The sequence below is a fragment of the Metarhizium robertsii genome (assembly GCF_000187425.2).
Source record: "Metarhizium robertsii ARSEF 23 chromosome Unknown MAA_Scf_4, whole genome shotgun sequence".
In the NCBI taxonomy this organism is placed as follows: Eukaryota; Fungi; Ascomycota; class Sordariomycetes; order Hypocreales; family Clavicipitaceae; genus Metarhizium; species Metarhizium robertsii.
In genome coordinates this window covers 1,498,037-1,512,145 of record NW_011942182.1, presented here as the reverse complement: position 1 = coordinate 1,512,145, position 14,109 = coordinate 1,498,037, and the positions used below count along the sequence as shown (strand labels likewise).

Genomic DNA, 14,109 nt, shown 5'->3' with positions numbered 1-14,109 from the left:
GTGGCGGCGGCGGTGATTGCGTCAAGCGCCATCCAGCAGCAGTGAACATGGCTGGAACTCTGTGCAACCAGACAACTCGGTACACTGGCAAGCTGGCCAAGTTTTATCACTGTATGCCGCTGACTAGAAGCATTGGCCTCCCCCCTGGGGCTGGCAGACAGGATCATGTCAACATTAAAGGTCAAAACGTCGGCTTCAAACATGTCGAGCAAGTACATAGTCGACATGGGCCCGCCACGAGTCCACAGGCGCCCACAAACGCGCACAACCCTGTGCCAGTCGCCTTCAATGTCGGGGTCAATATTCCCAGGTTTTCCCCGTCTGGTGTCGGTCAAGTACCTATCATCTCGCTGCGAGTGCGCCAGACAGACTTGAGTGGATTCTCGCGGCTCAGTCGGCAGATGCTGCGCATTTATGTGCGTACTTTAAGTACTTACTCCGTACATAAGTACGTACTAGGTACTTAGATATTCGGGATGTATGGAGTAGGCTACCGATTAATTGCAGGGCACGTCTTCTAACATGGAAATCGTAGAACCAATTTTCCAACTTGAAAGGTTCGAAGCCTCGGAAACACTTATCCTATTTTCCGCCCACCTTCCTTTCCCGTGCTTGGCTCAACATGTCCAAACGCAAAACCTGTGCCCCGGTCTCCTGACTGGCTGTCTGCTTTGCGTCTGCATCGCCTCACCCTGCAACCTCCGCACCTTGCGTCAACTTGAATTTGTGGCACTACTAGCGCTCACCACGCTCGGCTGGAACGTCCGAGGCTATCAGTTGATTACTGCACCACCGGATTCTAATGTTAGCTCAGGTGTCGGGGCCACGGGCATTTTTCCTGGCAATGTCTGCCACGTTATCCCTTCAGTCCTCTCAACTCGTGTCACCTCACCTACCCACCTAGGTGGGCAACTTGTGTAGTATCCGTCCGCATCAACCTTGTCATTGTCGCCTTATCACCTGCTTACTCTGTTACAGAAAACCACCATGACCCAGTTGCGCGCCAGTAACGTGGACGACCCCCCCGAAAACAGCCACCACCCAACATTGAAAGCACCCCGAGCAGTCAAGTGCAACACGAGACGTGGCGCGGACCAGTGACGGCTTCGCTCAGCCTTGGTGCAGAGTATCCCTCCGCCGCGAGCTGAAAGCGGTAGAATGCAGCCCTGCCGACGCCTTTTACGCCGGAGAAGATGGCCATCATCCTCGACAAAGAAATGCGACTACGGAGTACACGGCAGTAACAAGTACCGCCGATCAGGGTGGCTCAACCCACGGATCCAGAGCAATGGTCCTGTGGGCCTCGGGGCAGAGATTGAACCAGCTTTCAAAGGGTTCAACGGTTCTTGCAAGGAGCCTCTGCCCCCATGGGTTGGATCGTCTAGATCGTCATTAAATGTGGCTCCCCTGGCCTTTTATTACTGATAGTACTTCTTACTATTATGCATAGTACGGAGTACATTGTAGTCTGTCGGGCTACTAGTCCAGGCTAGTCCCATCAGCAAGTCTAGTCAGGTCAGTCTCCCGCCGGCCCTGCCAGGCACCGGAAGCCTTTGATTAAGAAAATGCTTGGTCTCGACGACCCAATCATAGCGTGTCACCCACCCACGAGTTTCAATAACGCCATCTGGAGCCGTCTCAGAGTTCATCGCGCACATTGTGTTTGCTCCAGCCACCTGTGTCTTTTGCGGAGTCATCACGGTGCCCTGTCCAGGGCTGAACTGCTCCCTGCGAAATTGCCGTAATAAAGTTTTCAACCTCTCCGATCCCAATACCACCTGAGCCGCGGTATGGGAAGAGCTGACCGCCGTGTGTGTTTTCCACCACGAGACCTCTCTCCAATTCCAGGCCCATGCCGCGCGACATGTCGGCATATTCGGTACTGTCAACTGTCACAAACCTTAAATATTCGTGGTATGTCCTGGCAAGCGGCTTCATCCTCTTCACGTACAAGTCTCGGTCGGACTCTTCGCCAGTAAAATAGTACACCAACGACTTCCCGGGCTATGATTTTCCAAGTTAGCACCCATGCTCACTCTCTGTCCCAATACAGACAGTTGGGGTTTAACAGCTCACCCGCCTGTACTTGAGCTCTGTCCTCCGCGTCAATTGCGGAATCAATAGTTCCTTGCAAGTCTCGAGGAATCGTTCAATGACTCCGCTTTGGTCTAGTTCTGCCTCTGAGTGCTCCAGGTTGTCAATGTTATTGTAGCATGTTAATCTGCTCGCGTCTTGTTGCGCAACGTCGGTCGAATACCCGAATGAGTAGCGATCTCTATACGCTTCGGCAGTTGTGGAGAATCGACTGAGCAATTCCTCGTCGTCTTCGTGCAAGTGCGCTATGACAACGAAGTCGTCTGTGGTAGTAAACCTTTCTATTTGATTCTTGCTCAATTTGGTATATGCAGGTTGCTGTTGTCGTGCGAAGAAGGACATGAGACTAAAAGCAGCTTAGACATTGGCAATGAGAGCGAGAGCCCAATCACAGGCTATAGCTCGGAGAAGACTCACGACGAGGCTGTGCGTGGTCCACGATATCGGATCATTGGTTGGTCTCCACGATACAGACGAATAGCAGGGAACGAGACGACATCGAACTCAGCGCACAAATCCTGTGAGACAATACAATCGATCGACTTGGTTGCAATTTTATCTTGGAGAGTAGTCCATTCTGGCAATAGAGTCTTGCTGGCCTCGCTGGACGATCTCAATTACCATCAGATGAAGTCTTGGGTTGATTCTCAACCTACTGGTCAGGCTATTTGACGTGATTCGACTGTCAACTAGAATTATTATGCGATGGTGTAGGTCCATCCACTCACCACGACAACTACCATCATGTTAGCAGGGCCTTTTTTCTTTCTTTTTAATGATTTTCCTTCTTCTTTTAAAGCTTACAGGCAACCAAAGTATTGTCCCTCTTCGTCAACAAACTTTTCAGCTCCTTGGCACTACTGTGGCTCCAAGCCAGTGCCTGGCATGCCAGCAAGGTCATTGCCGAAAATTGGGACCTCATGGTGGCTTCATATATCGTCGTTTGTCTGGTAGGATGGAATTGCCTCCGCAATACCACGGGAAACCTTCCGGACTTTATTGCAATTGAAGCTCATGTAGGATGAGGGGCACCCGAATTCTGTGACGCACCCATGTAGCGGAGGCGTCGATGAAGCCTGAGCCGCGGCTCGAGATGTGCCATGAGTTTCAAGTGCCCCTGGCTTGAGGCTATAGTAAATAAATGTTGCAGGCAGCCATCTTCAGCTGGGTTGCAAAAGATTTTGATGCTCAAGCAGGTTCAATTTGAGAAAAGTCAACATGTCCTGCAAAGGTCTTGCCTACGGCGCCATACTATTCATGCTCGCGCTGCTCACACATGGCGAAACCCAAACTCCTCTCTCCAACGAATTCGAATGTGTGCATCCGCCGTATAAAGTTTATGTCGCCAGCAAATCCCCACTGGTGATGTACCTCGAGGGCTTCATTACACCCGAAGAACGAAGACATCTCCTAGAGTTGGCGTACGGGTTTGCTCCCCCTACAACACCATCTCGTATACCCAATATCAACTGAACCAATGCGTCATATCCCCATCATCACGCGACATGCTGACACCAACAGCAACGGCACCTTCAAGCACTCACACGTAACCAGCGACTCCTCGCAGACAATCCACGCCGTCCGCACCTCCCAGTCGACATCGGTCCGCCGCTCCCCCACGGTCCGTTGCATCGAACGCCGCGCGCTTGACCTCCAAGGCCTTGACGTGCCTGTCTCCAACGTGGAACCCATCCAGCTTGTGAAATACGCGCCCACGGAGCGATATCACTTCCACACGGATTGGTTCACGGACGCCCAGCATGCCGTTGCTTCGCTGGGCGGCAACAGAGCCTCCTCCATCTTTGGATACATCAAAGCGGAGGGTGTGGTTGGTGGCGGGACGAACTTCCCATTCCTGGATGCCAAGAGCGGTGAGTGGTGCAAATTTGTAGATTGCGACGAGGAGTACGAGAAGGGCGTGACGTTTAGACCGGTGGAGGGCAATGCGGTGTTTTGGGAGAATATGGTTTCTGGGAGGGGGGATGAGCGGGTTTTGCACGCTGGTTTGCCGGTGGTGCGGGGGGAGAAGGTCGGGATGAATATTTGGGTTCGGGAGGGAAAGGTGCCGGATGAGCTGAGGGGATTGTGATGGCATGTTGTTTGATGGGGAGAGGGTATCGACGATTCGACATGCTTGGTCCGATTATTGGTGATGGCCGAGCCGGCGTGTGGGTGGTAAGTTTAACAGATGACCTGGATTCAGTTGTGGTTTTTTTTTTTCCTTTTGGATTATACGGTTGGTGTTGGGTTATTGGGAATATATGAGGTTTTAGCCACGTTGACGTTTATATTTATGTGTCTGTGGTTAAGAATTTGGCCTTTGTGAAGCACCGAGTATGAATTATAAACAAGGCCTGGGTGTGGGTAAGTCGTTGGGCGACCTGAAGTTGTCATTGATGCAATAATAGTGAGATTTTTGAAATGGCTTGTTCGACTTGAAAATTCCTGAACGAGTGCCCTAAGACTATGGCTGCTACCTGCCTGTCTGTTTATTGCTACTTTGATAATGGACTCGGTCAAGTAGTTCGTATAATTCCCTCGCAGGTGTGTTGAGATGCCAGTTATCGAGTCAAGTATCTGCATCACAGCCACAAAGCAGAAGCAAGTCACGAGAATGGAAAGAAAAAGGGACACCTCGAATATGCACTCACAATAATTTTAATGTTTTTTTTTTTTTTTAAAAAAAAAAAATCTCTAATAAAAATCCGCATCAACACAAGTCGGCCAGCTTCATTTCACCACTCACCACCCACCCTATACACGTGACCACGCGTCCAAAACTCCACCGTTTAAACACCCAGCAAATCGGCCATGAAACACACGGAAATTGAAAAAAAAAGGGCGGTGCCCGTGTCCCCAAGAATTACCATCCATTCAGCACTGTTCATGCGTACAGTCCCCGTATCGCCAGGTACAGCCATGCTAGCCACGCCGTAGGCCCCCCCCGTTTCGCTCCAGCCCTCCAATCCCAATAGCGTACCCAGTGGTAGTGGTGGTGTGGCATCCCTTTCCGTAACGAGTTCCAAGCGGCCGGGCATAATAGTCATGGACATTACGCGTGGCTCGCGTCGAGCCCGTCATGTAGCCGCCAATGCCAGTGCCAATGCTCACGCCGTCGTTGCCGCGTCCGAGGAAGACGTGGACGACGGACGGCGGCAGGAACAACGACCACGACAGCGCGACTTTGCTGCGCGAGCCATCACCACACCCGGGACCACGACCGTGGCACATGCCGCGCAGACGCCGGATCTGCAGTACGAATCGAATCCTGGCTCGAGGAGGAGAGCAGAGGCCCCGCCGCCGGTGGTGAGGAGGCAGCAGGCCACGCCGAGTTATTCGCATCGGACGCCGGAGCAGCTTGGCGGCCAAAGGAGCCAAGGCGGTTTGCAGACGGGCCTGGCGGGACCGGCGCCGCATCCGTTCCGGCTGCATAGGAGTGAGTTTGTCTTTTCTAATTCCTTTGGAGGTCTTGATATTTTGTGCTGGTTTCTGGTTTCGAGCCAGGATGGAGGGCGATGAGTCGTGGAGATGGGGCGAGGCCTTCATAGTTCACTCTTTGGACTCGGCTGTTTCCCTTGGGGTTTGCGTCGAGCGGTGTTGGTGATTTTGTGCCAAGTGTCAATATAACAATGGGCTGGTCTTGTTGTACTTGACGAGACGTGAGGGTTTGACCGGTAACGGTTTCATGGCCACAAGGCACCAGACTGCTTAGTAGTAGCTCTGCTTGAACCTTCATGCCATTTGACGTTTTCAGCAAGAGCATCTCGTTGCAACGCTCATCGCTGCGGGCCAGACCAAGCGCAAGGCCTCAACGAAATCCCCTTCAGAAGAAATACCTGCCTTCCACCAAGAAAACACCCCTGGCCGCAGGCGTCTCTCTCTCCTTCGCAGACCAAACGAGCCTCGAAGCACGGCATCACGCTTTTGAACGTCGCAACCCATCCTCTCCCTCCCATCCCTTTTTACGCATCCAGCCTACGACACTACAGCCAACTATCCCCCGACTCTCGTCTGAAAATCACCAGCAAAAACCTCAAGATCACAAACTTTCTAACACCCTGAACAGCGGCGCATTACGCCGGCCCTCGGCTCAGCATGCCCTACGACTCAGATGAATCCAGCTCCGAGCCAGACCTAAGCGTCCTGGCTATGGCCCGGGGCCGCCACCCCATGACAGACCAAATACGTAACATGAACAACAATATGGCGTACGACGACGAGGTCTTGTCGCAGGAACAGTACGAGGCCGAAGACACCAGTCTCGAAGAACAGGCAGACGAGGAGTCGTCGGAAGAAGAGCCAGAAGAAGCCGTCAGCCTAGTCGACCCTGCAGCCCTTGGACTCAAGGAGATTTCCAACCTCGGCAGGTTCACCGTGAGCAGTCACAAGCCAGGAAACGGGGTGGAAGAGCTGCGAAGCGATGATCTCAAGCTATACTGGCAGTACGTTTTGGCATCAATCTCCCCCCCAAAACAACAACACAGAATCCAGACTCACAATGCCAACGAATTAGATCAGACGGGCCCCAGCCGCACAAGTTAACAGTCTACTTTGTCAAGCGCGTCGGCATCCGCGACATCCGCTTCTTCGTCGACTATAGCGAGGACGAGTCCTACACGCCCACCAAGATCATCTTCAAGTCGGGCACCAGCGAGAACAACCTCATCGAGTTTGCCACCATGGCCATGGAAAGCCCCGTGGGGTGGCAGCAGGTGCCTATTGCCGGGGCGGGCGGCGACCCGGACGGCAACACGCTCGTCTCGTACGTCCTGCAGATGCAGATCCTGGAGAATCACCAGAACGGCAAGGACACGCACCTGCGGGGGATCAAGATATACGCGTTTGATGCGGATGCCGCCCAGGGAGCGGGGAGGGACACGGCCGCCGCCGAGGAGGAGGGTGCGGCGAGCGCGTTTGGCGCCGCGGACAAGCTGGGCGATATCGTAAGGGATTTTGCGGCGGCGAGGCTGGAAGGTGGCGAGGCTGGGTTCTCGATTCCGGATTTTATGAGAGAGCCCGAGATTCGGTGAGTAGCCGTCGAATAGCTCGAGGTGTGACGGAGGCTCATGCGGGCATGGGGCTTGCGTGATGCTTTTGCCGTGTAGACTTGTGACTGTCTAGGCGAAGGAGGCGATATCCAAAAAAGGGGCCTGTGGTCACGGGCTCACGGTGGAAGAAGAGGTGGCTGTACGATTACTACTGGCATTCCGAATGATGAAACGATTTGCATTGTGTGCTTCTAATCTGTGCTCAACACGTCTACAGAATAGGCAAGAGACTTGGCCTGTTTATCAGAGTTTGTTTGTTTGCATCTGTAAAAAGGCAGTGCAGGCGCACGGCCATGGGGCTGGCGATACTTTTGGCCCGGCACGACCGCCGACATGTTGCTGTCGTCATATGATGTCAATTTGTGCCGAAATTTCCCAGTACAGCCAGCCTTGTGAGGACATTTCTACGTGAAGACAACGAGTGTTTGCCCGTCTTTGAACGGTGGTGCTAAATGAAGAAGGCTTCCAGAAGCCATCGGACCAAATCGACCCGCACGATGACACTTCGGAGACTTCCATAACGGGCGCAGCAGGAGATTACACAAAACCATGCTCTACTAGGTAGTACCTAGGTGCCTACCTAGTAGTTAGAGAATCAAGCACTTGGATATAGAAAAACTTTAAGCGACCGTTTAGGCCGTCCTATACCTGTGGATTCGGACAAGCTTTTGTGGACGATGTCAGAGTTGCAGCGACGTTGAAGCTTGTCGAGAAACTAATAGGTAACTGGTACTCCGTAGTTCTACGGACTAATCCCGAGTACTGTTTGTTTGCTTGCTCGGGGTTGAGTCGCAGTATTAGCTGGTTGATCAGGTATGTGTCTTGTGGAGGACCTTGGTGGTCAGACGTATTCCACAAGGTTGTGCGTCGTGGTTCTCCAAAGGAACCTGGCGAACATCATCGCTCACGGCTCTGGAGCTCTGATTGCTAGTGCGGGAGAATGTTGGGGGGGGGGACGAGGGACACGGGCATCGGCACCTTCAAACAAGCCGTCGCTCTTCAAGGTTTGGCGCATACCGAGTAAATTCAGCATGTACGTACAACGGCTCAATGGCTTCCGTCGTGCTAGATCAACAGATGATGCGACACTTTGGCTGTCGCGAAACCAGAACGCTCAGGGATCGCAAGTACATGGGCGCGCCGCCATTTGTTTCGCCATTCTCTGCATCCTCAAAAGCAGACTCCTTAGCTGTCAGCCTCACTTCGATCGGGGTAGGAAATGCTCCAAAATCCCAACTAGTCTGTCCTCGCATTCATCGTATGATGCCAGGTGCTTGCGGGAAACGAAGGCTGCGACGCTGCCAAGCGACGAGCTTGGGGAAGCCCCCACCCTTGCCGTTGAACGACCCACTTTTCCGAGAGCAACCCTCCAGTTCCGGAGTTGTGTCCACGCAGGCCGTGGTGTGGAATCAACTGAACTAGAACAGAGACGACCGAAGGCGGTGCGGTGGCAGGCAGGCAGCATTATGGCATGTACATACGCAAACATGTGTTCCGTGAATTGATGAGTGTATTGCTTCTGGAGCCAGCACCCAGTCCTCGGAGTGCTTAGGTAGCAAATCCTAGCTCTTGCCAAGTTTGCCAATGTCGTTCCACTCGTCGCTTCTCAAAATGAAGCAATTCAGTATGGAAGTCGGGAAGGCACCACTGGGCAGAGCGAGGTTGGCTTGCACCTGACCACCGCCCGTGTACTAGTGCTACTAGTGTCCATGCCTTGTCCTGGGCGCCTTCCCCACTCCCATGCCGGGTATCCGCCCAGGCCCGCCTGCCACTGCCACTGCCACTGCCTCTGTGCCTCAGTGTGCTTCTGTGAGCACTCAGTGCCAGACGTGCACTAGGCTGTGTGCCACTGTCCGCCCGCTCCACTGCCTCATCCTTGGCACCAGACCACTTTGCACCACCCGACCGACCAGTCGACCTCTTCAGGACATCTGGATGGACGAGACCCCCAATTGACAGCCAAGTCTCTTGGTCGACGTCAGAGACGTGGCCGACAGCCAGTGCCAGCATTTATAAATACTCGAGGACAGCCATCGATCCCACCATCACCGAGCTTGCGTTCAAGAACCACCACCTAGTCGCGAATATACCCTGCCATAGACCGTCGCATTCCGAGTCCTGCACCCTACATCTCTGCGCTCCATCCCTTTAGATTCGCCAGGCCATCGCCTACACCTCGCCGACCAGAATCACACCAAGTCTGCGCCAGCAGCAGTCGTAACAGTGACTTCCTTTACCTCGTCCACCGAACCCATCATGGCCCAGGTAAACGGAGGAGGATCGTCCAGCAGCAAGGCCCCCGCGCCTGCGTATGAATCCCAGGGCAAGATGAATGTCGAGCCGCCCAGGCAAGAGGACCTTCAGCAGAGCTATGCCACGCTTATCGGCAACGATCCCAACCCCAAAGGCTGGTATGGTAGCATGAGTACGTTCAACTCGAAATCTATCTGCCCTTGACGTCAGGTAATGGCCAGCTCTTCTTGCTAACGTGCTCTCCTAGTTAATACCATTGGCGCCTGCATTGGAACCATGGGAGCCATCCCCCTCTGCTTCTGTTGCCCGAATCCATATAAGAACGTTAATCAGGGCAATGTTGGTCTTGTCACCAAGTTCGGTCGATTCTACAAGGCTGTCGATCCTGGTCTAGTCAAAGTGAACCCGCTCAGCGAGAAGCTCCTCCAGATCGATGTCAAGATCCAGACATCAGAGGTTCCTGAGCAGTTTTGTATGACCAAGGACAACGTCACCTTGCGTCTAACCTCTGTTATCTACTACCATATTGTGGCTCCTCACAAGGCGGCCTTTGGTATCTCCAATGTCCGCCAGGCCCTTCTTGAGCGTACCCAGACTACCTTGCGTCATGTCATTGGCGCTCGCGTTCTTCAGGATGTTATTGAGCGACGTGAGGAGATTGCCGACTCTATCCGCGAAATTATTGAAGACGTCGCTGCAGGATGGGGCGTGCAGGTTGAGAGCATGCTCATAAAGGACATCATTTTCAGCCAGGACCTTCAGGAGTCGCTTTCTATGGCCGCCCAGAGCAAGCGTATCGGTGAAAGCAAGGTCATCGCTGCCAAGGCAGAGGTGTGTTGAGCAATTCCAAGTCCCTTGAAATCGAAATTCGGTCAAGCTAATCATGTACAGGTCGAGTCTGCCAAATTGATGCGACAGGCAGCCGACATCCTCAGCTCTGCTCCGGCCATGCAGATTCGTTACCTAGAAGCTATGCAGGCCATGGCGAAGTCGGCCAACAGTAAAGTTATCTTCCTGCCTGGCTCCAGCCAAAATATGACGGCTTTCAACAACGCCCTGAATGCCACCCATGAGATTGGCGAGGGCAGCGGCCACAACCGAAATGACAATAGTAACAATAATGACTTTGGAGGTCAGGACCCCGGTTTGCAAGCCGCCATCAACGCCCGCGTCGTAGAGAACATCTAATGATGCTCGCGTATGTTCATATGACAAGAGCGTGATATGCTAACTCGAAGTGATTGGGTTGATTAGCGTGGTCTACTTGATTTCGAGAGATGTCCTCCTGATAGGCTCCCATAAGTTTTCAACGATGCTCTACCTTGTCTTCCGCATTCACTTCGAGTCGGCAGTGCCAACATGTTCTAGCGCTTGAACGACTCGATTCAAACGCCTACTGTCCTACCCGATTTGTTGCGACCCAACTCCTTAGAGCCACCTATTTCTACTTTGTTGCTCTTGCTTTTCTTTCCCCGCTTTTTTTTGGACCGAATGAATGAAGGTTGATGGTACAGAGGTGACTGGTAAAGTTAATGTAGGCTTACCTCTCGGCTTTGATCAAGGCAGGATTCACGAAGATTGATGATGATACCCCGTCGTTTGATACCCTGGGGGGAGATGGGTAGAAGAAGACATGTATGGATCGGTGCTGGGAAGAGTCTTACTCAGGATCTTGCGACGGATACCCCTAATCGCTCGCTTAGGAACCGGAGGAAGCAGTTTGTATATTTTTGTAGAAGATTAACTCGTAATGGATAACAATAGCGCTATTTTAAAAAATCTCTCTTTGCCTTTCGTTGCATGCCTGGCATGTAACGAAAGCATTCAGTTTACTCACGTTTGATAAAGTGAGGACGCAGAATTTGTTGAATAATGCCATTGCGGTCTACTAAACAAGTTTCCTTTCGCTCACCCATGACCTCGGGTGATCGACAAGATTAGACGATAGCCAGGCCTAAATGACAAAAAACTTTCAACAGATTACAAAGTAGAGCAAAAACAAGAAGAAAGCCTTTCGCGCCAAATGCCATTCAAATTCAACCCTTTCCCAAAAACGCCGGCGCCCTAGTCGGCACAAGAAGTTCGAGGCCAGAAGAATGCTTCTCCGTCATCAAAAACCAACCCCCGGCCGCCATTTAAAGTCTCAGGTATCAATCATACATCTACAAATCGCAGACTATTGCAGGCCCTGTTGTGATACGTTTTGTCTTTTTGTGGTCCCCTTCCCTTCACCCCACACCCGCATTTTTAAAGTCACCATTTTTCTCTGAGCCGTCTTCTATTCGGCGTCGGAGTGGCGCTTCTTCTTCTTCTGCTTCTTGTCCTTTTTGGTCGGCTCGACTTGTTCCTCTTCTTCGTCGTGCTTTCTCTTTTTCTTCTTTTCAGGAGAGGGTTCAGTGGCGGACTTTGAGGGTGTGGATTGGCTGGCGGCCTCGGCCTTGCGGAGCTTCTTGAGTTCTTTCTTGCTGAAGACCTTGGGCGTGCCGTCAGCACTGAGCTGGACGTCGCCGCGCTCATACTTTCGCTTGAATTTCTTGACAGAGAGACCGGCGGCTTCTGCAAGGCGCTCATACTCTTCGCTTGATAGCTTGGTGACCTTCTTGGCAGGGGTGGTGGCATCGTTATCGCTCTCATCATCCTCAGCATCCTTCATCTCGTCGTCTGAGTCTTCCTCCACGGCCTCGATCTTTGGCTTCTTCTTGTCCTTGGACTTCTTTTCCTTCTTAGACGAAGTATCACCATTGACTTCCTCACTAACACCATCGGCATCGGTGTTGTATCGTCGAGTCTCCTTGAGGGTGAATACGCCAGCCCCGACAATCTCACCAGACGGGGCGACGTTGGCGCCCTTGGGCAGAGGGGGCTTGCCCTCGAGCTTTCGGAGGCGGTTCTCCAACTTGATACGATTGCTGAGACCGAGGATGGCTCGCTCTTCCTCATCTTCCTCGTCATCGTCACCGCCAAGGGCGTCGACACGCAGGCCGAGAGCAGCCTTTGCAGATAGCATACGGGCTATCTTGCCCTTGTTGCGACCAGTGGCCTGTCCGATGAGGGAAGAATGGTAGATCAGACCATACTTGGGGGTATCGTGCTTGGTCTTAAGAGCTCGGAAGAGAGCCTTCTCAGCACCCAATATCTGGATAGTGGAACCGGGGGCCTTGGCTAGGCTCATGAGGGATCCGGCATGAGCGATGAGTCTGGCACCGACAAGGTAGCCAACAAGGGCAGTCAAGTTGGGGGCAATAGCACGCATGCGGGTCTCCAAGTAAGAGGAAAGCTGGGTACGGTACTCGGAGTAGCGAATAACCTGCTCGGCCAAAAGCTTGATGTTGTCCAAGTCTTCCTCCATGATTTCGGTACCCATGCTGATTTCAGCGGCGGCCTTGATGGCGACCTCGACTTCCTCAGGCAGGATCTCAGACAGATCACTGTCGGCAATGTTGGTTCGCATACCAACGGTGAGAATAACACGAGCGTAGGCCAGGTTGTCGTTGAGAATCTTGGCCATCTCAGGAAAGTGCCAACCGTACCATTCCTTGGTTCGCATAGCGTAGACATTGAGCTCCTTGTCCATGTCATCGATCAGCTTGATCGCCTGAATGATCATTGAGTCGACCTTGTCGGCGGAAAACTTGAGTTTATGGCGGGACATCGAGTGGGAGAGACCGAGGGACATGCGATCGACAATTTCTTGTTCCAATCCAGGAATAAGAGACGAGAGGTGCTCACGAATTCCTCGGAAGCAATCCATGGTTTCGGATCCAGCAACAGGTGTGATGTTGAATTGGGGCAAGTTGGAAATAGCGGTTCCCAGCTTTATGTCGGCGACGGCGAGCGAGGCCTTCTTCTCGCTCTTGAGATCTTCCAAAAGAGTCGTGAGGAGCTGTGGGACCTTGCCTTCCTTCAGAGAGGCGGCTTCTTCGAGGGCCATGGCAGCGCTGTCGAACTTGACAAACTTTTTCAGCTTAAGCCTGGAACAACCCCATGTTAGTACACCATCGCGAAGGCTTTATGTGCAGCCAAGGGTTCGTTCTCACATTTCGACCAGTTTCTCGGGGCGTCCGAGTTCGGCGGCAAGGTCCTCATTCTTGAACATTTTCTTGTCCGAAGCCTTGAACAGGCCATAGCTACATTTGTGTTAGCCATTGGAACTCAAACTTAACAAAGTACCCAGGCAGTGAAGTAGCGTTGGCAAAAACTCACCCTGCCGGCGTCTCGGCAAGAACGAAGAGAGACATTGTGAATAAATAATATTGCCTCTAACGAGCTTGCTCGGCTCGATTGGGATCCTGCTCTCCTACAAAGCGCAATTGCGGTCGATGTGCGCACGCAAGATAAAATGTGATGGAAATTTTTCAGACAAGAAGAGCTCCAGTCTCCACTCAAAATTTTTGGCTTTGGTTCTGCACACAAGTGGGTAGTGGGAGGGATCAGCCGGATTCCGGCGCTTCTATAAGTCCGGCCGAGCCTACCATTGAACAAACTCACGTGGTGGTTGTTGGCTTTGGTGGCGCAGGCTGGCGACAAAGGCTACGACAGGCCGTACTTGCATAGTAGTGCTTCAGAGAAGCATCAGAGCAGGCAGACGTGGTACCGGCACTACTCTTCGTAACGACAGTCACATCCACTTGTGCGCATCCTAATCCACGGCTGTTTTTTCCCTTTGCCTCGCAACTCGATAATTAGAGTCAAGAGACGTCAGGCAAGATGGAGG

General features: G+C 52.6%; 5 protein-coding genes across 5 annotated transcripts; 3 read left to right on the top strand and 2 right to left on the bottom strand.

Moving 5' to 3' along the window:
* Nucleotides 1–1,638: 1,638 nt before the first annotated feature.
* Nucleotides 1,639–2,436, bottom strand: MAA_02593 (ER-resident thioredoxin; the record flags this gene model as incomplete). Its single annotated transcript, XM_007820591.1, has 2 exons — nucleotides 1,639–2,004; nucleotides 2,077–2,436. The coding sequence occupies 2 exons, from the start codon at nucleotides 2,434–2,436 to the stop codon at nucleotides 1,639–1,641; spliced, it is 726 nt and encodes a 241-aa protein (XP_007818782.1).
* Nucleotides 2,437–3,312: 876 nt separating this feature from the next.
* Nucleotides 3,313–4,183, top strand: MAA_11085 (uncharacterized protein; the record flags this gene model as incomplete). The annotated part of the gene is made up of 2 exons (XM_011413051.1): nucleotides 3,313–3,515; nucleotides 3,616–4,183. The coding sequence occupies 2 exons, from the start codon at nucleotides 3,313–3,315 to the stop codon at nucleotides 4,181–4,183; spliced, it is 771 nt and encodes a 256-aa protein (XP_011411353.1).
* A 956-nt stretch (nucleotides 4,184–5,139) lies between these two features.
* On the top strand, nucleotides 5,140–7,124 carry MAA_02591 (Anaphase-promoting complex, subunit 10/DOC domain protein; the record flags this gene model as incomplete). Its single annotated transcript, XM_007820589.1, has 3 exons — nucleotides 5,140–5,530; nucleotides 6,161–6,536; nucleotides 6,608–7,124. 3 exons carry the CDS (start codon nucleotides 5,140–5,142, stop codon nucleotides 7,122–7,124), a joined length of 1,284 nt encoding a protein of 427 aa, XP_007818780.1.
* A 2,274-nt stretch (nucleotides 7,125–9,398) lies between these two features.
* Nucleotides 9,399–10,583, top strand: MAA_02590 (stomatin-like protein; the record flags this gene model as incomplete). Its single annotated transcript, XM_007820588.1, has 3 exons — nucleotides 9,399–9,567; nucleotides 9,643–10,226; nucleotides 10,287–10,583. 3 exons carry the CDS (start codon nucleotides 9,399–9,401, stop codon nucleotides 10,581–10,583), a joined length of 1,050 nt encoding a protein of 349 aa, XP_007818779.1.
* A 1,090-nt stretch (nucleotides 10,584–11,673) lies between these two features.
* MAA_02589 (nucleolar protein NOP58-like protein) lies at nucleotides 11,674–13,633 on the bottom strand (the record flags this gene model as incomplete). Its single annotated transcript, XM_007820587.1, has 3 exons — nucleotides 11,674–13,366; nucleotides 13,433–13,522; nucleotides 13,599–13,633. 3 exons carry the CDS (start codon nucleotides 13,631–13,633, stop codon nucleotides 11,674–11,676), a joined length of 1,818 nt encoding a protein of 605 aa, XP_007818778.1.
* Between the last annotated feature and the right edge of the window lie 476 nt (nucleotides 13,634–14,109).